General features: G+C 43.2%; 1 protein-coding gene across 1 annotated transcript in view; it reads left to right on the forward strand.

Moving 5' to 3' along the window:
- Positions 1-20,834, forward strand: part of Cfdp1 (craniofacial development protein 1) — a 110,139-nt gene that overhangs the window by 82,586 nt on the left and 6,719 nt on the right. The window contains exon 6 of the mRNA XM_047528591.1: positions 16,594-16,752. Coding sequence (XP_047384547.1) covers positions 16,594-16,752 — 159 coding nt within the window. The remainder of the gene's footprint in view (positions 1-16,593; positions 16,753-20,834) is intronic.

The following is a 20,834-nucleotide window of genomic DNA, read 5'->3' on the forward strand; positions in this document are numbered from 1 at the left end:
AGCTTATCTCTAAGCCATAATGTTTGGATAATCACTTAAGTTGTGCTTCAACCAGAGAGGACATGAAGTTGCTCTAAAACAATGGCCCACAAACTTTAGTATGCCCCTGGTGATTTAGATTCTAGGACCCTGTTCCTAGAGAGTCTGATTCAGGGGGGGTCAGGGAAGGGCCCTGTAGTTTGCATTCTGTGTGTGTGTTTGTGTGTGTGTGTGTGTGTGTGTGTGTGTGTGTGTGAGTGTTAGCTACTAGGAATTGAATCCAGGGCCTCAAGCATGCAAGCTAGGTGAGTTCTCTACCACTGAGCTACATCCCCAGCCCAGAGTTGGCATTCTTAATAACCTCAGAGCTTTCCAAATCTTGTGGTTCTTAACAGTGAGAAACACTAGGAAATATTACAAGCAGGTGTTTGAGGGAGAAGCAGGAAAAAGGACTTTATTCTGGTATTTTATTTGTCAGGGACCAGAGCTCCCTAGGAACAGGAACTGTCTCTGGTGTCAGCATGACTACTGGCAGAGGATAGGCACATAGAGGTCATTTTAAATGAGTAAATGAATGAATTAGAACAAATGACATATGCCAAGTGTTATCAAATACAGCCCCATTCATGTACTTTGATATTATGGGAAGGATTACATGTGTTCAAGGCAAGAATTTTTTATGAGGAATAAACAGTAAGAAACATGCTAAAGGACAGTAGCAACAGAGTTTAAGCAGGACACATTCAAAACTAGGAAGGCCAAAAGACCAGTGGGCAGACTGAAGACTCCCAAGAAACCTTTACCTTCTCTCTTTTCTGGTAAAAGAAACGATAAGATTTATCAACTCAGCCAGGCCTGGTGGTGAACACCTGTAGTCCCAGCAACTTGGCAGTCTGAGACAAGAGGATTGCAAGTTCGAGGTCAGCCTTGCAACTTAGGGAGATCCTGTCTCAAAATAAAAAAGACTTGGAGATATAGCTCAGTGGATAAGTGCTCCTGGGTTCAATCCCCAGTACCCAAAAAAAAGGTAATTTTCTGGATTGGTTGCCAGTGAATTTTTTTTCAAATCTAAGCCATGCAGGCACATAGTTTGAAAAATCACAGTGTACCATGTGGTCAACCTGTCCCAATCCTGGGTCCTGCTTTCCAGAAATAATCACTTGATTAAAACTCTTTTAGCTATTTCTTTGTTGTTTTGTCCATATTTTAAAATAATGTGCTTAGTATACTGCTATTCCTTGCTTTATAAATTTTAGACACTTTACCAATGAGCTATATCCCCAGCTCTTTTTATTTTTTTATTTTGAGTTAAGGTCTTTCTCTGTTGCTGAGGCTGGCCTTGAACTTAAGATCCTCCTTCCTCAGCCTCTCACTGGAATTACAGGTGTGTGCCCCCACACCTAGCTAGACATCGTTTTTTAACTTCTTCTTCAATCTAGTTTTTAAGAAGCACCAACTTGGCCAGAAGTGTAGCTCAATTGTAGAGCACATTAGCATGCACAAGACCCTGAATTCAGTTCCCAGCACACACACACACACACAAGGAGGAAAAGCAACAGCAGTAGCACCAATTCCTATTTCACACAAGAAGAGTTGAACATTCTCCTACCAATCCCTGCCCCTTGGCTCCCAGTTCTCTTCCCATTCTTCTAGCTTAATACTGTTATGATGATCATTATGTTAATATTGTTCACTACCGAGCCAGGGTCAGTGGACGCTTACTTCCATTCATGTGTGTGAGTACGCCTTTTCTCTTGCTTGCTTGCAGTGCTGGGGCTTGGACCCAGGGCTGCCTCGCATGCCTGGCAGACACTGTACCACTGATCTACACCCCCAGTCCTACAAGACTTTTCTACTATATTCTGCATTCTACTGTATTTTATATTCCACTCCATTCTGTATTTTATTACATTCTGTAATCTGTCAGCTCCCTCTTTCCCCCTGCAAACCCCCCTCCAATTCACATCCTTTCTAGAGCCTTCCATTCTCCTGCTCGAATCTGGGGTCTTTGTTCTTTTGGCTTCTGTGCAACTGTTAGGCTGAGACTGCCTTTTCTCCCTCTTCATGGATCTCTCTTGTTTCTTGGAATCTATAACTTCCTCTTTCTAGATTTCTTCCCCCATTTCAATAAAGCTCATCCTCCAGTAATTTCCTGAGGAAAATGTTTATAGGAGGTAAATTTTTGAAAGCTTGCATGTACGGAAATGTCTGCTTTCTGCCTTCACATTTTATTAGTGCTTTTGCTGGGTACAGCACTGCACTGGGAAAGGATTCTCCTTCAGAATGGTGAGGGCTCTACTCTCAGACTTCCAGCTTCCAGCCTTGAGAAGCCTGAAGCCTTTGGAAGTCTTGAATCTGTGTGTGACCTCATTTCCCCCTCTCTGCGAAAGTGTGTAGAATTTTTTTTTTTTTTTTTTTTTAACGCTGAGGTTCTTAACAGGCACCACAATCCCTAGTAGTGAGAAACACCAGTTCCTTTTTGGTTCTCCTTCTAGCCAATAGTGGCTGCCTCGCCGGTTCTACGGTGCATAGGTGCATACAACTCTGAGAGCTGTCGGAGTCTGCGTAATTCTCTTGCCTTGCCATAGCAGGATATGACAGCTGGAGGGAGTGGCCGTCTTTTTCCTGCAGCTCTGCTTGCTGCCTGTGGCAAGTCTGTATACCTGAATAATTCTTTGTGGCAGATTCTGACAAGAAATTGTTCAGTTGACTGGGTTCTGAGTTAGCTAATTGCTCTAATTATATCCATCCAGTGTAGGATTTTAGCTTCCAGGCTGGATCCAGGCATTGCTCCTGGATAATGTAGCAGTGTGTAGGACTTTAAAAACTAGACCCCTGGGGCTGGTGGCTTAGCTCAGTGGCAGAGCACTTGCCTAGCGTGTGTGGGGTCCTGGGTTTCATCCCTAGCACAACAAAGGGAGCGGAGAGCTAGCCCCCCCAAAACCAAAAGCTGTGTTGCAGCCAGTGGCAAGGGGAAAAACTTCCCCTTATATGAGAAAGTCTTTTTGGCTGATTTCCTGACCTAGTTGTTACAGAGTTCCATTTTCACGTAAAATGAATCTCTCCTCTCCTCCCCTCCCTTCCGCTGTCTCCTCCCCTCCCCCTTTCTTCCTTCTCCTGTCTCCCTCTCTCCCCTTCCTGCATGTTATCATGAGAAAAGCCGGGGGGGGGGGGGGGGGGGGCCAGGGAGAGCTGAGGGACACAAAGATTTGCTCAACATTCCTCTTAATTCTATCTTTATTTGTATCTCAATTAAGATATTTTAACCCCTATATCTCAGATTACAGTTTATGACAAGACTGTCAGGCATTCAACAGGCCTTTAGGGCACCGTGCCCAGGCCAGCCTCGGACAAATGCCAGACTACTGACAGCCATTCAAGAATGTCTATCATCTGTTGTGGTAAACAAATGCTTTTCCTCTGCTTGTTTTAAAGTACTTAACTCCCCTTTAGGATCCTAGGTAAGGGTGGATAACAGCTGAGACACTAGCCAGTGCAGAGTTGTTACTTTAATAGGTTTATCACTGGGAATTTATTATGATAAACAAGGCTGACATCATTTTCTGAGATACCTACATTATGTTAATAAATATTTATTGACTCCCTACCAGGTACCAAGGCACTATGTGAGGTGTTGGGGACAAGAAGCATTGGTCATCTCCTTTGTGCCCAGCATTGTGCCAAATGCATTTGCACACATCACAAATGCTCTTATCTCTTTCTGGATTTCTCTATTCTGGCTTGTCCTTTTGGCAAAGTTCTTCTCATCCTTCCCATCTCAGACACTTCCCCTTTCTTTCCTACAGCCTTACTGGTTACTTGAGATTCAAAGAAATTAACTTACCCAGGGTAAAAATAAATAGTGATTAAGTGACAGGGACAAATTTCATGCTCACTGCAAAGCACTGTATGTGAGTACTTTCACAACAAAATAGCATTGTGATATCTGAGACTTTGCTGTACAATGTTCAAATAATCCAGTATGCTTCTCTAATTTCTGATTCTGATCCTGGTCCTTAACATAATTTAGATATGACAATGAACATAGAGAACAAATTAGGGAAGTTTGTTTCCTCTAGGAGGCTGCAGTAGAAACCATCTGGGAGTGTATTGCTTCTGAATACATACATGTGATCTTAACCTTATGGCTTCACAAACTTAACTGAGAGGTGGATCAGTGAAGACAGAAGGTAGATGAGTGGTTGCGTAGAGCTGGGAGGAATGGGAGTGATGAAGCACAAGGGGTTTGGTAGGGGTGACACAATTTTAAAATCAGGTTGTGACAATGGACAGACATATTAAAAACCATTATACATTTTAAATGGGTGAGTTCTTTTCTATATGACTCATATCTCAGTAAAGCTGTTAATAGTATTAGCCGAGAGCTGAGGATGTTGGGAGAGTGCTTGCCTAGCATTTGTGAGGGCCTTGGTTTGATCCCCAGTACTGCCAAAAAAAAAAAGTATTAGCTGAAAGAAGGGATGGGTTGATGATCAGCTTTTCCAGAATTCTTTCAGAGTACAAATAAATTTGAGTAGCTGATATTTGTGTTGTTTCCATTATCTTTATGCCTAGAAGAAATTGGTCTTGTGAGACTGAGGTCTTGTTTGAGTTTGGTTCTGGTTTAATTGTGAGGGCTCCACTTTTTTGTTGTATCGCTCAGATGACACTGACAGTGTCCCCCAGCTCTAAGCTTCCTTCCTGCATCCAAGAAGGATGAACGCACTCATGCAGTCCTCGCAGTTTCTAACTGAGCCTCTTGGGGAAGGACAGCACAAAGCCAGTGGTCCCCCAGAAAAGGGTGTTAGTCACAGACAGCCATCAGTCAGAGACCTCATTTTCTCAGCAGGGAGCATGATAACTAAGTTTCCCAGAGCACAAGGATGAATCTGAAAACTGAATAGCTTGCTCTTTTTTAGTTGATCAAACTTAGATTTTTTTTTTTAGTAGTTGTAGTAGTGTTCCCTCAGGCTGTGCCTGGCCTGGTCTGTTTCAACAGACCTTCACCTGCCAGTCAGCAATTGTCAGACACCTGTGTCGAGTTACCTTGGCCATGACCTATAGTCAGGTTTTACATTGTGTCTCATTATGGGTCATGGTCACAAAAGCATGTACTCTGGCAGGTCCCAGAATGCAAAGAAGTTGGATTTTTCCAAGAATTCATTATTCACTCAGAAATAGGATTGCATGACTGGAACCTTGGAGAACAATCTGTTTGTCTGAAAAAGCTGCTTTAGCAACCCCTAGCTGACAGACTAAGGAAAGAAACTCTACTTATCATTTTCTCTTGCTGTAGAGATGGGAATATTTTTTGGTGGTCAGTGATGCAGTGAGTAAAAACCTTGCATTTATTAAAGAGAAATGATGTTGTGGTTTACAGATGACCCAGCTGTGGCTTGCATCTATGAAAACCATTTCCTGCATGCAGTAAAAAGATAGTTTTCTGCTTTTGGTACCAAAGTACGTGGGAACAAATATTGCTTTGTTGAAATCCATTGCATTCCCATAGCAGGGTGACATCTTAGACTCCTCTTAAATAGCCCCTTCCTGTGGTCACCCTTGTGGAGACTTTTGCTTTCCAAGGGCTTTTTTCACCCTGACTTGTGAGAGTCGGTGTGATAAGGGGAAAGCTGCTGGTGCTGCATCTGGCTTTTTGAGGAGAGGCAGGAGCTGCCCCTGGAGGGAGAAGGGCAGGTAGGGTGAGCTCATTAAGTTGCCCATTGAGGTTAGCAGATTGGGACGTCAAGGAGACCAGAGACGCTACCCTGGCAACTGAGTAAGCAAGCAACATTGCAGATGCTGCCAAGAAAGGGATTTGGGGCGGGATCCCAGCAGGAGCACCAAGCGCTGAAAAATTACCTTCTTTACCACTTCATACTCATCAAATGAATGGACCATAAAGCACACTCCCTTCCAGACATATCTGAGGTGTCAGGAATCACAGCTGTGTCCACCATCCATATCCTTTTCATCTGAGATTTCCCTTGCTTATTTAGGAGCAGTGAGAAGTTTGGGAAGAAGGGGGAATGATTTTGCAAAACGTATGCTAGCCAGCTCATCTGAGTTTGATTTAAAGCCATGTGGTTAATGTGCCTACCCATTTCTAAAAAGGGGCAGACATGACCCGTTTTAAATGAGGTCTCTGTGATACAAGCCTAAAGGAATCATTTCTGGTCTGACTAAGAACACCCCCTTGTGACCTCAACCTGGGAGGTGCCCAGCATTTGAAATTTATTTATGTTGACATCCTCAGATTTTTTCCATGAGGAGACAGAGGCTTGCCTGGGAGAAAAAAGAAAGCTGAAAGTCAAAGAAAAAGCAGAACACTGAGGTTTGAGAAAGCATGCCAAGTCCCCCGTCAGCATTTAGCCGAACAACCCTTCTTTGGTTCACATTGATCTTCTGTGCTTGGTGCTTTGCTTCTCACATTGGTTAGTTGGAGAGATGTGCCATTTGCTCAGCAGTGTTGTCTTACTGAGAACGATGATGTGTGTATGCTTCCTGCCCTCACACCAGTGCAGGCCTGCACAGGCGTGGCACAGTGACAGCAGAAAGCCAGGCAGTGTTCTCCTTGAGAGGGGTCATTGCCTTTTAAATGCCAGTTCCTGGTTCCACTTTGGCTTCTCTGTGCTTGCAATTGGTTGGGAACCCACATGGAACCAGTGTCTGGAAAATGAGCTGTGTCTTCCTCACTTGAACTCACAATGTTTTATGTAAAGAAAAGTAGGGGCTGGGGAGATAGCTCAGTCGGTAGAGTGCTTGCCTTGTAAGCACAAGGCCATGGGTTCGATCCCCAGCACCCAAAAAAAAAAAAAAAGAAAAAAAAAAAGAAAAGTAATAGTTCGGGCTTTGTTAGAAACTGTGTTTAATAATTCCTTTAAGATTCTGCCTCAGAAATGTCAACAGTGTATTTGTGTTGGTCAGTTAAATTATTCTCCCAGTCGTATCTGATGGTACAAATTAAGGTAGTAGCAGTTCCCACCTTGGCAACAAAGCATCCCCACCCCAGGCACAGTCCTAGCTCCCAGTAAATTTCCTCCTTAGTGAGCCCACCAGCCTCTTCTACTCCCTTACTGTTGGGACATGGTGGCATGTCCCTGTTTCGCCATAAGCCCCCACTTGGGAATGACACAAGGAAGGAAAATGCTGGAGCACAGGCAGGAAGGGCTGTGGCATTATCTCTTTCCCGGGGAATGAGTGAAACTGCATTGGAATGGGACATAGGGGACGGGAAGTCAGAAGTCTCATCCCAAGAGGTCGGGACCTGGCCAGAGGGTTTTAACTTGCCAATAATTTCATGTCATTTAACCCTTTGCCTTTTCTGTAGTCACTGCTCTTTTACTTCTTCAAGACTTTCTCAAAGCTAGCACTTTATTATCTATCCTCTAGGGATTTTCTGTATATGTGTCCTTCAGATAGGATCCTTTACCATTCATTCACCCCTGTCTCTCCTTCCATGTGGCCAGGTCATGACAGAGCAAAGCACCAGAAATAAGACACCGTCAAAACTTCTGACTTCTGCGAGTATTACCCCACGAATTATACCTTGATTATAGTTAATGAGAGGGCAAATGTACCTTTCCAATGAGAATTCCTGCAGTCACCATAGCGGAGGACCACACTTAGCATTCCTGGTGTAGTCCAACCTGACACTGTGTGCCCCCTGGTGATGTTGCAGTGACAAGTACCCAGACTCATCTGCTTAGTATGCCCAGCAGAAATGTTTAACCTGAATCTGCTCACAGGAAGCAGTGAATCCACTGAGCAGCTTTCTGTAAGACAGTCAAAGTGGACTCTTCAAAACTGACAATGACACCAAAGGCCAAAAGGCAATGTACCGTGCTTGATTTAAAGATTAAAGAGGACTGGGGGTGTAGCTCAGTGGTAAAACACTTGCCTAGCATGTGCAAGGCCCTGGGTTCTATCCTCAGTACTGGGAAAAAAGATTAAAGAAACTTCCAAATGTGGTCTGTGGTGGGAGAGAATGAGAAACAACTGTCAAGGCCATTTTGAGCTGGTATCAAGGGAAATTCGAATGTAAACTTGGTTCCTAGATTGTATCATATCAATGTTAAATTTCTTGGCTATAATTAATATAAGGTGTTGAATGTATGTGGGAGAGCATCTTAGAAGATACATGCTAAAGTCTTTAGAGGTAAAGTGACATGGTGTCTGCAAATTCCTTAAAAATAACTCCACATTCCCCCTCCAGAAGTAAATATTTACAGAAAGAAAAGGCAGGGCTGGGTCTGTAGCTCAGTAGCACAGCACTTGCCTAGCATGTGTGGGGCACTGGGTTCAATCCTCAGCACCACATAAAAATGAAACAAATAAAATAAAGGCATGCTCTCCATCTACAACTACAAAATTTTTTTTAAAAAAGTTAAAAGGCATAAAAGTATCAACCAAATGTTAATACTTGGTGAATCTAAGTGAAGAGCATTCAGATAGTGGTGTCTCTATGCTTTCAATTTTTCTGTTGGTTTGACATTTTTCAAACTAGAAACTTGAGGGAAATTTCTCACTAGATCATATTGGAGTTCTTGGGTTTGGTACTAGGGATTGAACTCAGGGATTTTTTTGCAGGGAGGGGCGGGGGGTGCTGGGGATTGAACTCAGGGCCTTGTGCTTGTGAGGCAAGCACTCTAGCAACTGAGCTATATCCCCAACCCCAGAGATCCTTTACCACTGAGTATATCCCCAGTCCTACCTATGTTTAATTTATGCAGTACTGGGGAATTGGACCTAGGGATACCCTACCACTGAGCAAAACCCTTTAGAGACAGGGAGTCGTTGCCAAGGTTAGCATCAAACTTGGAATCTTCCTGCCTCAGCTTCCTAAATTGCTGTAATTACAGACATGCACCACCATTCCAAGCCATATTAGAGTTCTTATACCGAGTGACTTATTTTTCATAGCCCTGCCAATTATCTCCTTAAGATTTTAAAGCAAACAAAACAAGAGACAGCTAAGAGGCTGATTAACTCTGGTGCCCATTTCCATCATTATTATAAATTGGTATGCCAGAAGACCTTCCTTTAGACCAACTACATGATAGGCCAATTCTAAAATGCTTTGTGAATCTGGGAAATATTTTTGCTTTAAAAATAGTTTCTTTTATTTCCTTTTATTTCTCCTGAATAATAAAAGATGAACTGGACATATAAAGTCAGTACCTAGAGAAAGAGTAATTGTTTGTATTTTTCAAATAGCTTTATTGAAATATAATTCTCCATACCATGGCAGTTTACCCATATAAATTCTGTAGTTTTATTGAAGGATTTCCCCATCTATTACCCTGACAAGAAACTTTAGTATATTCACAGAGTTGTTCATCAGTCACCACAGTTTTAGAACCAGTATCTGGAAAATGAGCTGTGGTTTCCCAGTATAGTCTATAGTCTTTGCAATGGAGAATTTCATTTCTCCAGGAAGAAGTCTTACACCCCTAGCTACCACTCTCAGCTTCCCAGCCCTCCTATTCTCTGTCTGTCCTGCATCTGCTTCTGTCTATGGATTTGCCTGGTCTGGACATTGCATATAGATGGAATCATGTGATACATGGTCCTTTGTGACTGGCTTCTTTCCCTTAGCATGTTTTCACAGTTCATCCATGTTGTAGCATGTATTGGTTCCTTTTATTTTTATAGTCCATTAAGTAGCTTATCTTGTTGTCTTTGAAAATAATTACTGCATTCCTTTTCTTTCTATCCAGATAGACAACTGTAATTGTAAACATTTAGTCACTAGACTCATATGCATCTCATATGCTTTGGTTAGGGGCACTCAACAACTTGAACTTTCAACTTGAGGTTGAAATTTCTTTTTTGTAATTCCAGGGTATACATGCAAGAAAAAAAGACAGTTTGATGATATTTTGCTCTCTGAAGAACTGAGGCATGTTCCATCATCTAACCTCCCTCAGAAGCAGGAATGGGATGAGTGCTCAAATACTGTACCTTAAACGTTACATTCCTGACTGTTAGGGCCCATCCTTTTGCATCCTTAAGTGGCATTTCTCTGCATCACACATGTGAATCAAGCATTGCAGACACCTTACGTGTACCAAGAAAGGCAGGGAGATGGGGGCATCCATTCTTTCCTAACACTTAAGAAACTCAGGTTCTTTCCAAAAGGTCTGAACTAAGCAGATTAATAAACAGACAGCACATTACCCCTTGGGGCAGTGGACTGAAACCCACTGCATTGGCCATTTCAGTGGAATAAGTAGACCATAGAGTTCTCCTGTTCATAGAGAGAGGGACATAGCTGTCTTTTGGAGTATGGTGCTAGGAATGGTCCTGCCCAGCAGGTCAGTTAACTTGTTCCAGAGAAAAAGTCCATTCCAGTGTTTCTTGAGAACACCTAACCCCAATTAGCTCTCTCAAACTGAATGTCATTGATCATGACAGAAACCAGGAGACTGTGCGGTTGGAGCACCTCTGTTCTTTGGGGAAAACTGTTCATGTCTTCTTGGCTGTCGTGGATGAGGTTATCTTATCTAGCAAGAGCTCTTCATGTAAGGTCTGTCAGTTTGAGTATAGTGTTAAATCTTTTTGTTATGAAAAAAAAAATCATTTGGGTAAGTCCACTGTCAAATTCCAGGGACTTAGTTCATAAAAAATATAAGGGTCATGTACCACAGGCAAGAAAAGAATGAGTAGGACTTGCTTTCTGTGTTCAGGGAGTTTCAGGACAACCAGCAAAATAAGAATTCACCCCCTTGCTCACCACCACCAGTAATAGAAACTGGGGCGTGGAAGGATCTCCAGAGTTTTCTGTCCCCCGGCTGCATCAGACACAGTGGATAAGATAGTAGACTGAGTGTTAGAAGCACTGAGTGCTGCTCCAGTGTCTCCCACCATGAACTTGGGCAGGGTTCATTCCCTTTTTGGAGTACAGCTTATCTATACAAGAAGATTTGAATTAAACAGCCCTTTAGCTGCTCCCTCTGTTTTCTTGTTTATTTATTTGTTTTTGAGACAGCTAAATTGTCCAGACTAGCCTCAGTCCTGGGATCCTCCTGCCTCGGCCTCCCAAGTAACTGGGATTACAGGTGTGCATGCCCGGCCGCACCCTTTGTTGTCCCCCATAGTCTGTGGGTACAGTGTGTCTATATGTTACTCTTCTCCATTAGATTTTCTCCTCAAAACCAAAGTTAATACCATATATTTTTTATGTCCCCAGTTCCACGCACAGTGTCTGGTAGACTTAAGATCTCAGTTATCTCTTTTGGTTGAATACAATGAGTGAATGAATGACTCTTAAATTCCTTCCCAAACCAAAAATTCTTTGCAGTGTATGGTTGGGTGCCTGGGGTTGATTTTAAGGACCACGGGCAAAGATCATCCTACCTGTCCTCATAAGCCATTGGTGAACTCTGCCAGCCTCTCTGTGTGGGAGTTCACTTTCCCAGCTTCCTTCCAGTTCTTATGATGAACACAGGGCAGCAGCCTGGGGTGAGCAGACAGCAGTGTTCTCCATACAATGTGAATCCTAGGGTAAATCAGGTCCCAGTGCTGAGGGGCATGGAACAAAGCAGACAGGTTTCTATAGTGTTTTCTTGACAGACTTGACAAGATGGAGTTTGTCATTTAGTTATAGTGAAATTTGTTAAAATTACATTTCTTGGGCTAAAGAGAAGCAGAGTATTTTCTAGCAAATATGATTGTAAATTCAAAATCAAAAATGAAAAAGATGACCTGTCATTTTGCCTTCTGTGTTTCTTTTGCTCTTCTGAGTTAATGAGTCTATTTTAGAAGAGGTCTTTGTTGGGGTCTAGTATTGGGGCAGGTCCTTGAGCTAGTTGTGATGAGAAGGGCTTGTTGAATATAATTATGCTGATTGATCTGGTGGACACCTGAGCCAAATACAGCAGGAAGGAAAGCTTGGTCAGTCTCCTTCCACTAGTGTGAGCTACACTCAGCTCTGCTCTCTCGCAGCACAAAAGCTGGCTGATTAGAGAGAAGGTCATGCTCCATGTCTGTACATAGAATCTATGATAGCAAGGTCATTAGCAGAGTGATATTCAGGAGAAGGTGGTTAAGTGGTAGAAATGTCATTGTGACATAAGACATATCCTGGTAATATTTTGGTCATGTCTCTGTGTTATTCTGGGTGTAATCTATGAATGAGCAAAAGCATGGTGTTTCCTTGAACTTTGACTTGTAGGGCAGGTGAGCATTCTCTTGAATGAAGTAGCATTAGGGATGGTTTTTCAAGGCTGACTTTCTGTCAGTATCTGCCCTCTGGCTTAGGATCCAGCACAAAGAGAAATCAGTGGTTCTCCTGATCTGGAAATGCACTGGTACCTAGTAACAACAGAGAAATCCTTATCCCCAGGGGAGTCCTGACTTGCCCTTCCCAGCTGCCAAATGCCCAGAGGAAACCAGTGCTGACTTACTCTCTTCTGGGTAGCTGCATCCTCAGAGCTGGAGGCCCACTGAAGGGCCTCTGCCCAGAAACTGACTTACCTGCCCTGGGTTCCTGGAAGCCTGATAGATACACCCTAGTGGCAGAGATGGGGGCAGAGTCATGGCAGATCTGCCCTCCTGAGAGGTGAATTGATACCAGAATTATGCCCCTGAACCATACCTCAAGGTGGGAGAGTGATTAGGAGCACCCAGACACATGCAGGGACCCCACATGCCAGATTCTAGGAAGAAGCTGCCTGTGTCTTGGTGAGGATGAGCCTCCTGCATGTGTGGACTGCTGCTATCAATGCATTGTTCACTTTGTTTGGATGCAATTAAAGGCAGGTTATTTCACTTTAGAGACTAGCGAATTAGAGTGTCATAAACCACGTTAATGATTCAGTGAAGGTAGAACTGGAATCTTCCCCCAAAGCATAGTAGCACAAGTGACATTCTGCTGATATTTAGTGGTAAACAAAGTGCAAAGGGAGATTATGACTGTTTTCCTTTTCTGGAAACCCCCTCATTGCTATATGACCAAATATAATTTTTTCCTAGACCTCTCAAAGTGATTTGTCCAAAAAATGGCATAACCTGGGAATGCCATCAGAGGTATAGGCTGAGGGGTGAGAGTATACATAGCCTGGGTGCTGCTCACATAAAATGGGGAGCGTTGGAATGTTGAGAGTGGGTAGGAGAATAAAAGTGGACATTGGGGCTGGGGCTGTAGCCCACTGGCAGAGCGCTTGCCTGGCATGTGTGAGGCACTGGGTTCAATCCTTAGCACCACATAAAAATAAACAAAAGCATTCTGTCCATCTACAACTACAAAAAATATATATATTTATATTTTTAAAGTGGATATTATTTTTCTTAAAAATCCCCAATTTAGAAGTGCTCTTGAATACCTGTTATTCTACAGAAATCTGGTTCTTTCCCAACAATTTGTGATCCAGGGGACATTGTTAACTGTGTTAAACACCCACTGACTGCAGAACTATACCCATGTAGCATAGGGAGGTTTAGAGACACAGGAACTTAAATATCCACGGAGAAAGAGATTACACAAGGAAAATCATTTTTCTCCGAAATGTCTTAGATAGATTCCCCTCAAAGCCAAACTTCAGACAAGGATTTCGAGAACAGGGAGTTTATTTGGGAAGTGATGGTAGAAAGCAGGATTGAGGAGCAGGAAGACTACAACAAAGAAGAAAGAAAAGCCAATATAAGCTTGTGTTTTCAAGGCCATGGGGACGCACCCCCAGAACTTCAGAGAAGTATTCAACCTGCCAGAATTGGCCTGTGTGAGGTTAGGTGACTGGCCCATTTAACCATGTATCCAGCCAGCACTTGCAACTTGCGAGCAAAGGGTGGCACCCACCTATAATGCCAGTGACCCAGGAGGCTGAGGCAGGGGATCACAAGTTCAAGACCAGCCTGGGCAACTTAGTAAGACCCATCCTCAAAATAAAAAATATAAAGGACTAGGGATATAGCTCAGTGGTAAAGCACCCCTTGGTTCAGTCCCCAGTACCCTAAACAAAGAAACAAGCAGGCAGAGTAGAGGAGACCCTGTGGCCAGCAAAGTAAAGCCTCCAGGTGCGTGTGTTTGATGGGGTGTTGACAGTCTGAGCTTTCCCAGAACTATGCGATGCTGCTGCTGCTGCTGCTGAAATGAGAGCCCCCGAGTGCCTGCCGCAGAAAGTCAGCACCATCAGACGGAGAGAGCCAGGGAGCACAGGAAACGCCACCAGGGCATCTGACCCAGAGATCAGAGAGAACGCAGGGAAGGCTTCCAGGAAGAACTGGTTTCTAAGAGGGTAGAACTAGGTGGATGAAAGGAGGCAGGTAGAGGTGGACTGCAGGTTCAGGACTGTGAAGCATAGGTAACAAGGGCAGCTATGACAAGAAAAGATCAGGGCGACCTTTGCAAGTTAAGAAATTTAGACTTTATTGTAAGAGCGATACGGGGTCAGGGAAGAGATATAAGCAAAAAGACATGAGGATAAATTTTGAGTTTTAAGAAAATTTGTCCTACAGACAGCATTTCAATAGATGCCAGGTTAGAACCATTGAGGTGTGGGACAAAACAAAGCCAGGGAGACTAGTGAAGAGACCAAATTATCCAGGTGTAAGAGAGCCAGAGCAGTAGCAGTGAGGAAGAGGAAATTAAAAGATTTGAGACATTAAATTTCCATATCCCAGGGATGTTGCTCAGGGGTAGAGCATTTAACTAGCATGGGTGAGGCCTGGGTTTAATCCCCAGCACCACAAAAGGAAAGAGAGAGAGAGTTAGTTCTATATCCCCACTGTGCTCTGCTTGTGATAAAATTGTGTGTGTGTGTGTGTGTTGGTAGATTGTTATAGGGAATGAGTTATCTGGGAAATAAAAGTTTAGAAAACATGCTTCAAAGGCTCGTAAAGAGCAATTTGGAGTCATCTTAAGCAAAAATAAAATGGCTGTCAAAAATCTTTCAAGCAACTTTTTATCTTAGAGGCACAACAGCACAGTACACCATGTTGAGTCCAGAGAAACCTCACCTCACTTTCTCCTGGGTCTGCATTTTCTATTGGTTTGACCTTCGTTGTATCATTTAACCCTCTGAACTTTGTTTATTTGTCCAACTCAACACAAGAGTGGTGGTGCGGGCCTGTTCCAAGTTGATCTTAAGCTCAGCATTAGTGGGGCGTGACCACAGGGGAAGCTGACATCCTCTGGACCAGGGTTAATAGAATAAGAGCATTTAGGGCAGTTGTTTGACCTCAAAAGTCTTGTGTTTAGTGTGCACGCTGTCCTTTTGGCTCTCAACAGGGCACACGTGGGGTTTCATAATGCACTGGGGGGCTACTAGGTCATCTGGAAGATGATCCCCTTCTGGGCTCATGGTGTGCTGTCCCAGGCTATAGTGAGGGTCAGATGAGAGTGACTATGAAAGCACTTAGACCAAGCATTGTGACATTAGCTCATGGTCTTTAAATGTTTTAACTCTTGCATATCTACGTGTGGCAGAAATAACTTCCAGTTTCCTACCTGCTGGTAGATGACATGTTTTAGTTTCATAAAAAGACCAAAAGCTATGTTCCCTCTATAGTTCCTTCCCCTCGGAACCACGTCCTTTCAAAGTAGCTGCCTTCTGTTTTTCTTACTTTATCTCATACATGTAACATTGACTAGAAACATTTGACCTACAAGGCTTGAATTTGGGCATGTGGGGTTTCTCCCCAGCCCTTGATAGCATCACCAGCAACCAGAGCACGGGCTGTACGTTCCCTGCTTTCAGGATGAGAGATGTTCCCCACACTCCTGGGAAAAACCAGGCCCGACTCATAGGGTTGAAAGGCAGCTGATTTTAGAGCCCTTTTATGGTACTGTGACTTCTTGCTCATCGGTGCTGGGAACTGGTTCTTACTCTTGAAAGAGCCCCCTGGGGCTTCAGAGCACAAATGATGACAGTGACTCAGTGGCCAACATTTGTGGCACCTTGACCCTGTGCTGGGTGCTATTTTAGCCCTTTCCTTAGAAGATGCCGCAGCCCGTGAGTAAGCATTCACTTTGTCCCTTAGGAAACCAAGGCACATGCATTTAAATAACCAGCCTCTACTCCCTCAAGCAGAACTGGAATTTGGACCCTAGCATGTGACTCCAAGGCCTTGCTTGAGTCCCACCACTCTCCTCCCTCTTTGCAAGCAGAGACCTGCCACACCAAGTACACAGAGGTCTGAAGAGGTTGGGGTTTCCTATCTGCAGCACCTCAGAGCAGTCAGAGATATTAGGCAGGAAAAGCACATTAGAATTCTGCTCCACTTACAGTGTTCTTCACACTAAGAAGGAAATACCCTAGTGTGAACATGGATTCCGTTAAGATAAATGGCTCCAATCCAGGGAAACCTGTGCCAGCCAGAAAAACCTAATCAGAAGATCAGAGATTTTAGCTGGGTGCAATGGCACCAACCTGGGCGACTTAGACCCTGTTTCAAAATAACAAGTAAAAGACTGGAATAGAGCACCCTTGGGTTCAACCCCCAGTGCTATTAAAATAATTTTTTTAAAAAGAGAGCTCAGAGGGCTGGGGATATAGCTCAGTTAGTAGAATGCTTTTCTCACAAGCACAAGACCCTGGGTTCGATCCCCAGCACCACAAAAAAAAAAAGAGAGAGAGCTCAGAGTTTTTACATTTTTCATGTTTTCTCTTTTCTTAGGTTAAAAAGATCAAGTGGCATGAGCAGCCTTTTGGGGAAAATTGGATCCAAGAAGCAGAAAATGAGCACCCTTGAGAAGTCAAAATTGGACTGGGAAAGCTTCAAGGAGGAGGAAGGGATAGGAGAAGAACTCGCCATCCATAATCGAGGGAAAGAAGGGTAAGAAGGAGTAGATTGGATTCCTTTGACATCACAGAACTCTGGAATGAATCATTGCAGACATACTGCCCAGCTTCAGCAAGCAGGAGCTTTTCATGGTGAAGCAAAAAATGTGCTATGATTGTCAGTGACACTGTGTTAACGTGGGGCAGGTCCCGTCAGAAAGCCACAGGGTGAAAGGAAGAAGGGCGTGCGCGCAGCATTGCTCTGGGCCAGTCACGTCTGCCAGACTGAATTTTCTAAATTACAGCTCCAGTGAACTCTAAGTCACCTGGTTTATTCACGTGGTCAGATCTAGCTCATGATAGCAATATTGGCCTAATCTGAACTGTACAAATTAGGAATCTTAAGTTCAAATACTTCAAAAGCAGAGCCAACAGAGTACCTAGTGTTGTCTCATTATGTTGAGTTTTTTGTTTTGTTTTGTTTTGGTTTGGTTTTGGATTTTGTCATTGTGGCCCAGGGTAGGGCTTCACCCTCACTTGTATGATGCACTCCAGGCCATCGAGTGAACCCCTCCCTCTTCATTTTGGAATATGGAGAAGGTGTCTATGAACTGTGTGTTCAGTTGTAAAAGGGTCCGTTCCTTGTTACTTTTGTTTTCGTGATAATTGAATTTTAAAACAAGAAAGAAATTGGGTTCCACAAGTACCGGGACCTCAGGAAGAGATAAGGAACAGAGTTACAGAAGTGTGTCCTTTGCTCCAGGTCAACATTGCCCACCCCTAACAGTGAAAGAAAGTGTTGACTGGCCCCTCCTACTCAGGGTGCTCATCGGCCCCCACCCCTCACCAGTAAGATCTCTGGTTGCACAGGAAGTGCCTTGGAGGCTCAACTCCTTTACTGATAAAATCAGGGTAATGATACACCTCCACCATGTGGTTGTAAGGATCTCGTGAGATACCATATATAATACATAAATCCCTTTGTAGAGCACCTGTCACACACAAACCTGCATTAAGTACAAATTATTCAGACTAGTAATAACCTAGATTATAATTAAGACAGATGGGAGATTTTGTGGGGGAGCCATATTTCTAAAATAGACTTCAACATTATTTGAATGAATATTTGAATGAAAGCCAACCAATATGTTTTAAAATTAAAAGTGTAAATGACTTCGTAAGCATGTTCAGCTATCATATCCTGGTCAGTCTCTTTATGCGGAAAGCCTTAGTACAGAGGCAGAGGCACCAACGCTCTCTGGGGAAGGCCCTGGATAAAGTGAAGACAGGAGTTGGTGTTACGTCCTCAAGAGGGGCAGCTCTTGGAGAAGGTTGGAAAACTCTTGGAAAGGTTGTGCCCAAACCTTCCCCCTCTGGTTCAGCTCTAGTGACTCACAACTCCTGCCTGTTCACTTTTGCTCAGGAATCTTAAGCTACACTTCATTGATTATATGGGTTGGACAGTGTTCACTCTGCTCAAGCTAACAGAGGTCTTATAAAAGTAAGGAATGGTGCTATTAAAGATAAGGAAAGTTAATAAAATATAGGCTAGAAGAGAAAACAGGATTAAAAAGGACATCTGTCCAACGAGGACTTTTTCAGGCAATGGAAAAAAAATGTAAGTGAGTTAGGGAACAACTAATAGCATGCCACTCGTGTGCTCTGCTTTTCCCTCCTGTATCTGAGGCTCTTCGCCCCACCCCAACCCCCCACCACCTCTAGGTGATTCCACAGATCTGAGTGTATTTTTCCAGTGCAGTTCTGGTGACTTCTGTGCTCTGCCTCAGCTCTTCGTGCCTGCCTTCTTCAGTGCACCCCCCACACCTGCATTTCCTAACCTTCCTCAACTCCTGCAGGCAGAGTAAGGAAGCCTGACTCCCACTCCAGGGAGGGGACTACAACTCTGCGACTCACCTTAGCTAAGCATGAGAATCCCCCAAGAACACGTCCCAAAGTTCAGACAATAAAGCCTCCCCTGGATATAGCTGCTGTATTGCCTCTAGAATAGGCAGATCACAAATATCTGTATCTTTTAACCACTCTACAAGTGATTCTAATGCACAGCTGGAGTTCGCAATCACCAGACCACAGGATCAAAATAATAGAGCTAAGAGCCAGACAAGCAGTTGCTGGCTAAGCCTTCCCAACACACACACACAACTAGGGAGCCAACTCCAAAGTAGATAAAGTTGAGATATGGGAACAGTACGAGCATTGAAAGGATGGAGAGATGTTGACAAAATGTGCCTGTTGAGCCAGGCACAGTGGCACATACCTATAATCCCAGCTGCTTGGGAGCTTGAGGCAGGAAGATGCAAGTTTGAAGACAGCCTTGGCAACTTACCCAGATCTTGTCTCAATATAAAAAATAGAAAGATCTGGCATGTAGCTCAATGGTAGAGCACCCCAGGTTCAATCTCTAGTTCTGGAGGGGAAAATGTACATTTTTCTAGAATAAAATATATAATTTCTAGAGTAATGGATGGAGAAAAACTGAATGATTTTTTTAAGTCAATCAAAGAAGATATAAAAAGAGAGTACAGAACCAGGCCAGGGGTGGTGATGCATGCCTGGGATCCCAGCTACTTGGGAGGCTGATGCTGGAGGATTGCAAGTTCAAGCCTGGTCAACCCTATCTCAAAATAAAAAGGGCTGGGATATATTTCAGTGGTAGAGTATTTGCCTAGCATGTGGGAGGCCCTGGGTTCACTAGTACTGGAGAAAAAAAAAGAAAGAAAACTGGACACAGTGGCACACGCTTATAATCTAGCAGTTTGGGAGGCTGAGACAGGAGGATTACAAGTTCAGAGCCAGCCTCAACAAGTTAGTGAGGCCCTAAGCAACTTATTGAAACCCTGTCTCAAATAAAAAATAAAATGACTGAGAATGTGGTTCAGTGGCTAAGTGCCTCTGGTTTCAATCCCCAGTACCAAAAAAAGGAAGGAAGAAGGGAAGGAAGGGAAAAGAAAAGCAGGACAAAGAGGGATGCACATAATAGAATGGTAGATTTAAGACTAAATTTATTAATATTTTCATTAAATGTAAATAAACTTGGGCTGGGAATATAGCTCAGTTGGTAGAGTGCCTGCCTCGAAAGCACAAGGCGCCCTGGGTTCAATCCCCAGCACTACAAAAAAAAAAAGTAAATAAACTAAATCCTCTAGTTAAATGACAGATTAACAGATTAAATTTTTAAAATCAAGATCTCTAAAGAGATTTGTCCAAAATATAGTACGTAGTGATATTGAAAATTTAAAAATGAGGGAGAAGATAAATCATGCAAATACTAATCATAAGAAAGCTTATGTAGCCATAGTAATATTAGATAAAATAGATTTTAAGGTAAAAAACCCAGAAATAAAGGAGTTTCTTCATTCCATAAAAAGATCCAGTTCATCTGGGAGATATAACAGTTTGGAGTGCACCATTTGGCATTACCTCCTGAATTTCCACATAGTCATTCTCTATAATTCAGCAGTTCCATTCCTAACTTTTTTCCCAACAGAAAGTCAGTTATATATTCTCCAAAAGACACTATAAGTAAAGTGTGATCTCTTCACTCTGTGGGATGCTGTTCTGCAATGGGAATGGACATGGATGAATTACAATAACATAAAAGTGAAAAGAGCACATGCTTTATGGTTCCATTTATGTGATGGTCAAAAACAGGCAAAAGCAATATGTCCATTAGATCAGTTTGTGAAAGAAGCAAGTCACAGAAGAACACACACAATGCAATTCTGTTTTCATCAAATTCATAAAGAGGCACAACTACACTTTAATGCTGAAGAAACCAAAAAACTTGAAAGCAAGAAAATGAGGTCCCAAGTCCTACACAAGCTCATTACACCTGATTGGGCTAGAGGTGTGGAGTAGGAGTTGTGTAGGGGTCTCCTTGAGGCAGGCAGCCTTTTACCCCTTTACTCAGTGGCGACCACGTCAGCACTTGTTTTATAATGATTCATTTGCTTTGCTCTGTGTGGTGAGGGTGGGGTGTGCTGGGGACTAAACCCAGAGTCTTGGACATGCTAGGCAAGAGTTCTGCAGATGAGCTACATCCCTGGCCCCTTTTATTTTATTTTGAAATATATCTCACTAAATTGCCCACACTGGCATTGCTTCCGCCTCCTGAGTAGC

Source organism: Sciurus carolinensis, chromosome 16 (assembly GCF_902686445.1).
Source record: "Sciurus carolinensis chromosome 16, mSciCar1.2, whole genome shotgun sequence".
In the NCBI taxonomy this organism is placed as follows: Eukaryota; Metazoa; Chordata; class Mammalia; order Rodentia; family Sciuridae; genus Sciurus; species Sciurus carolinensis.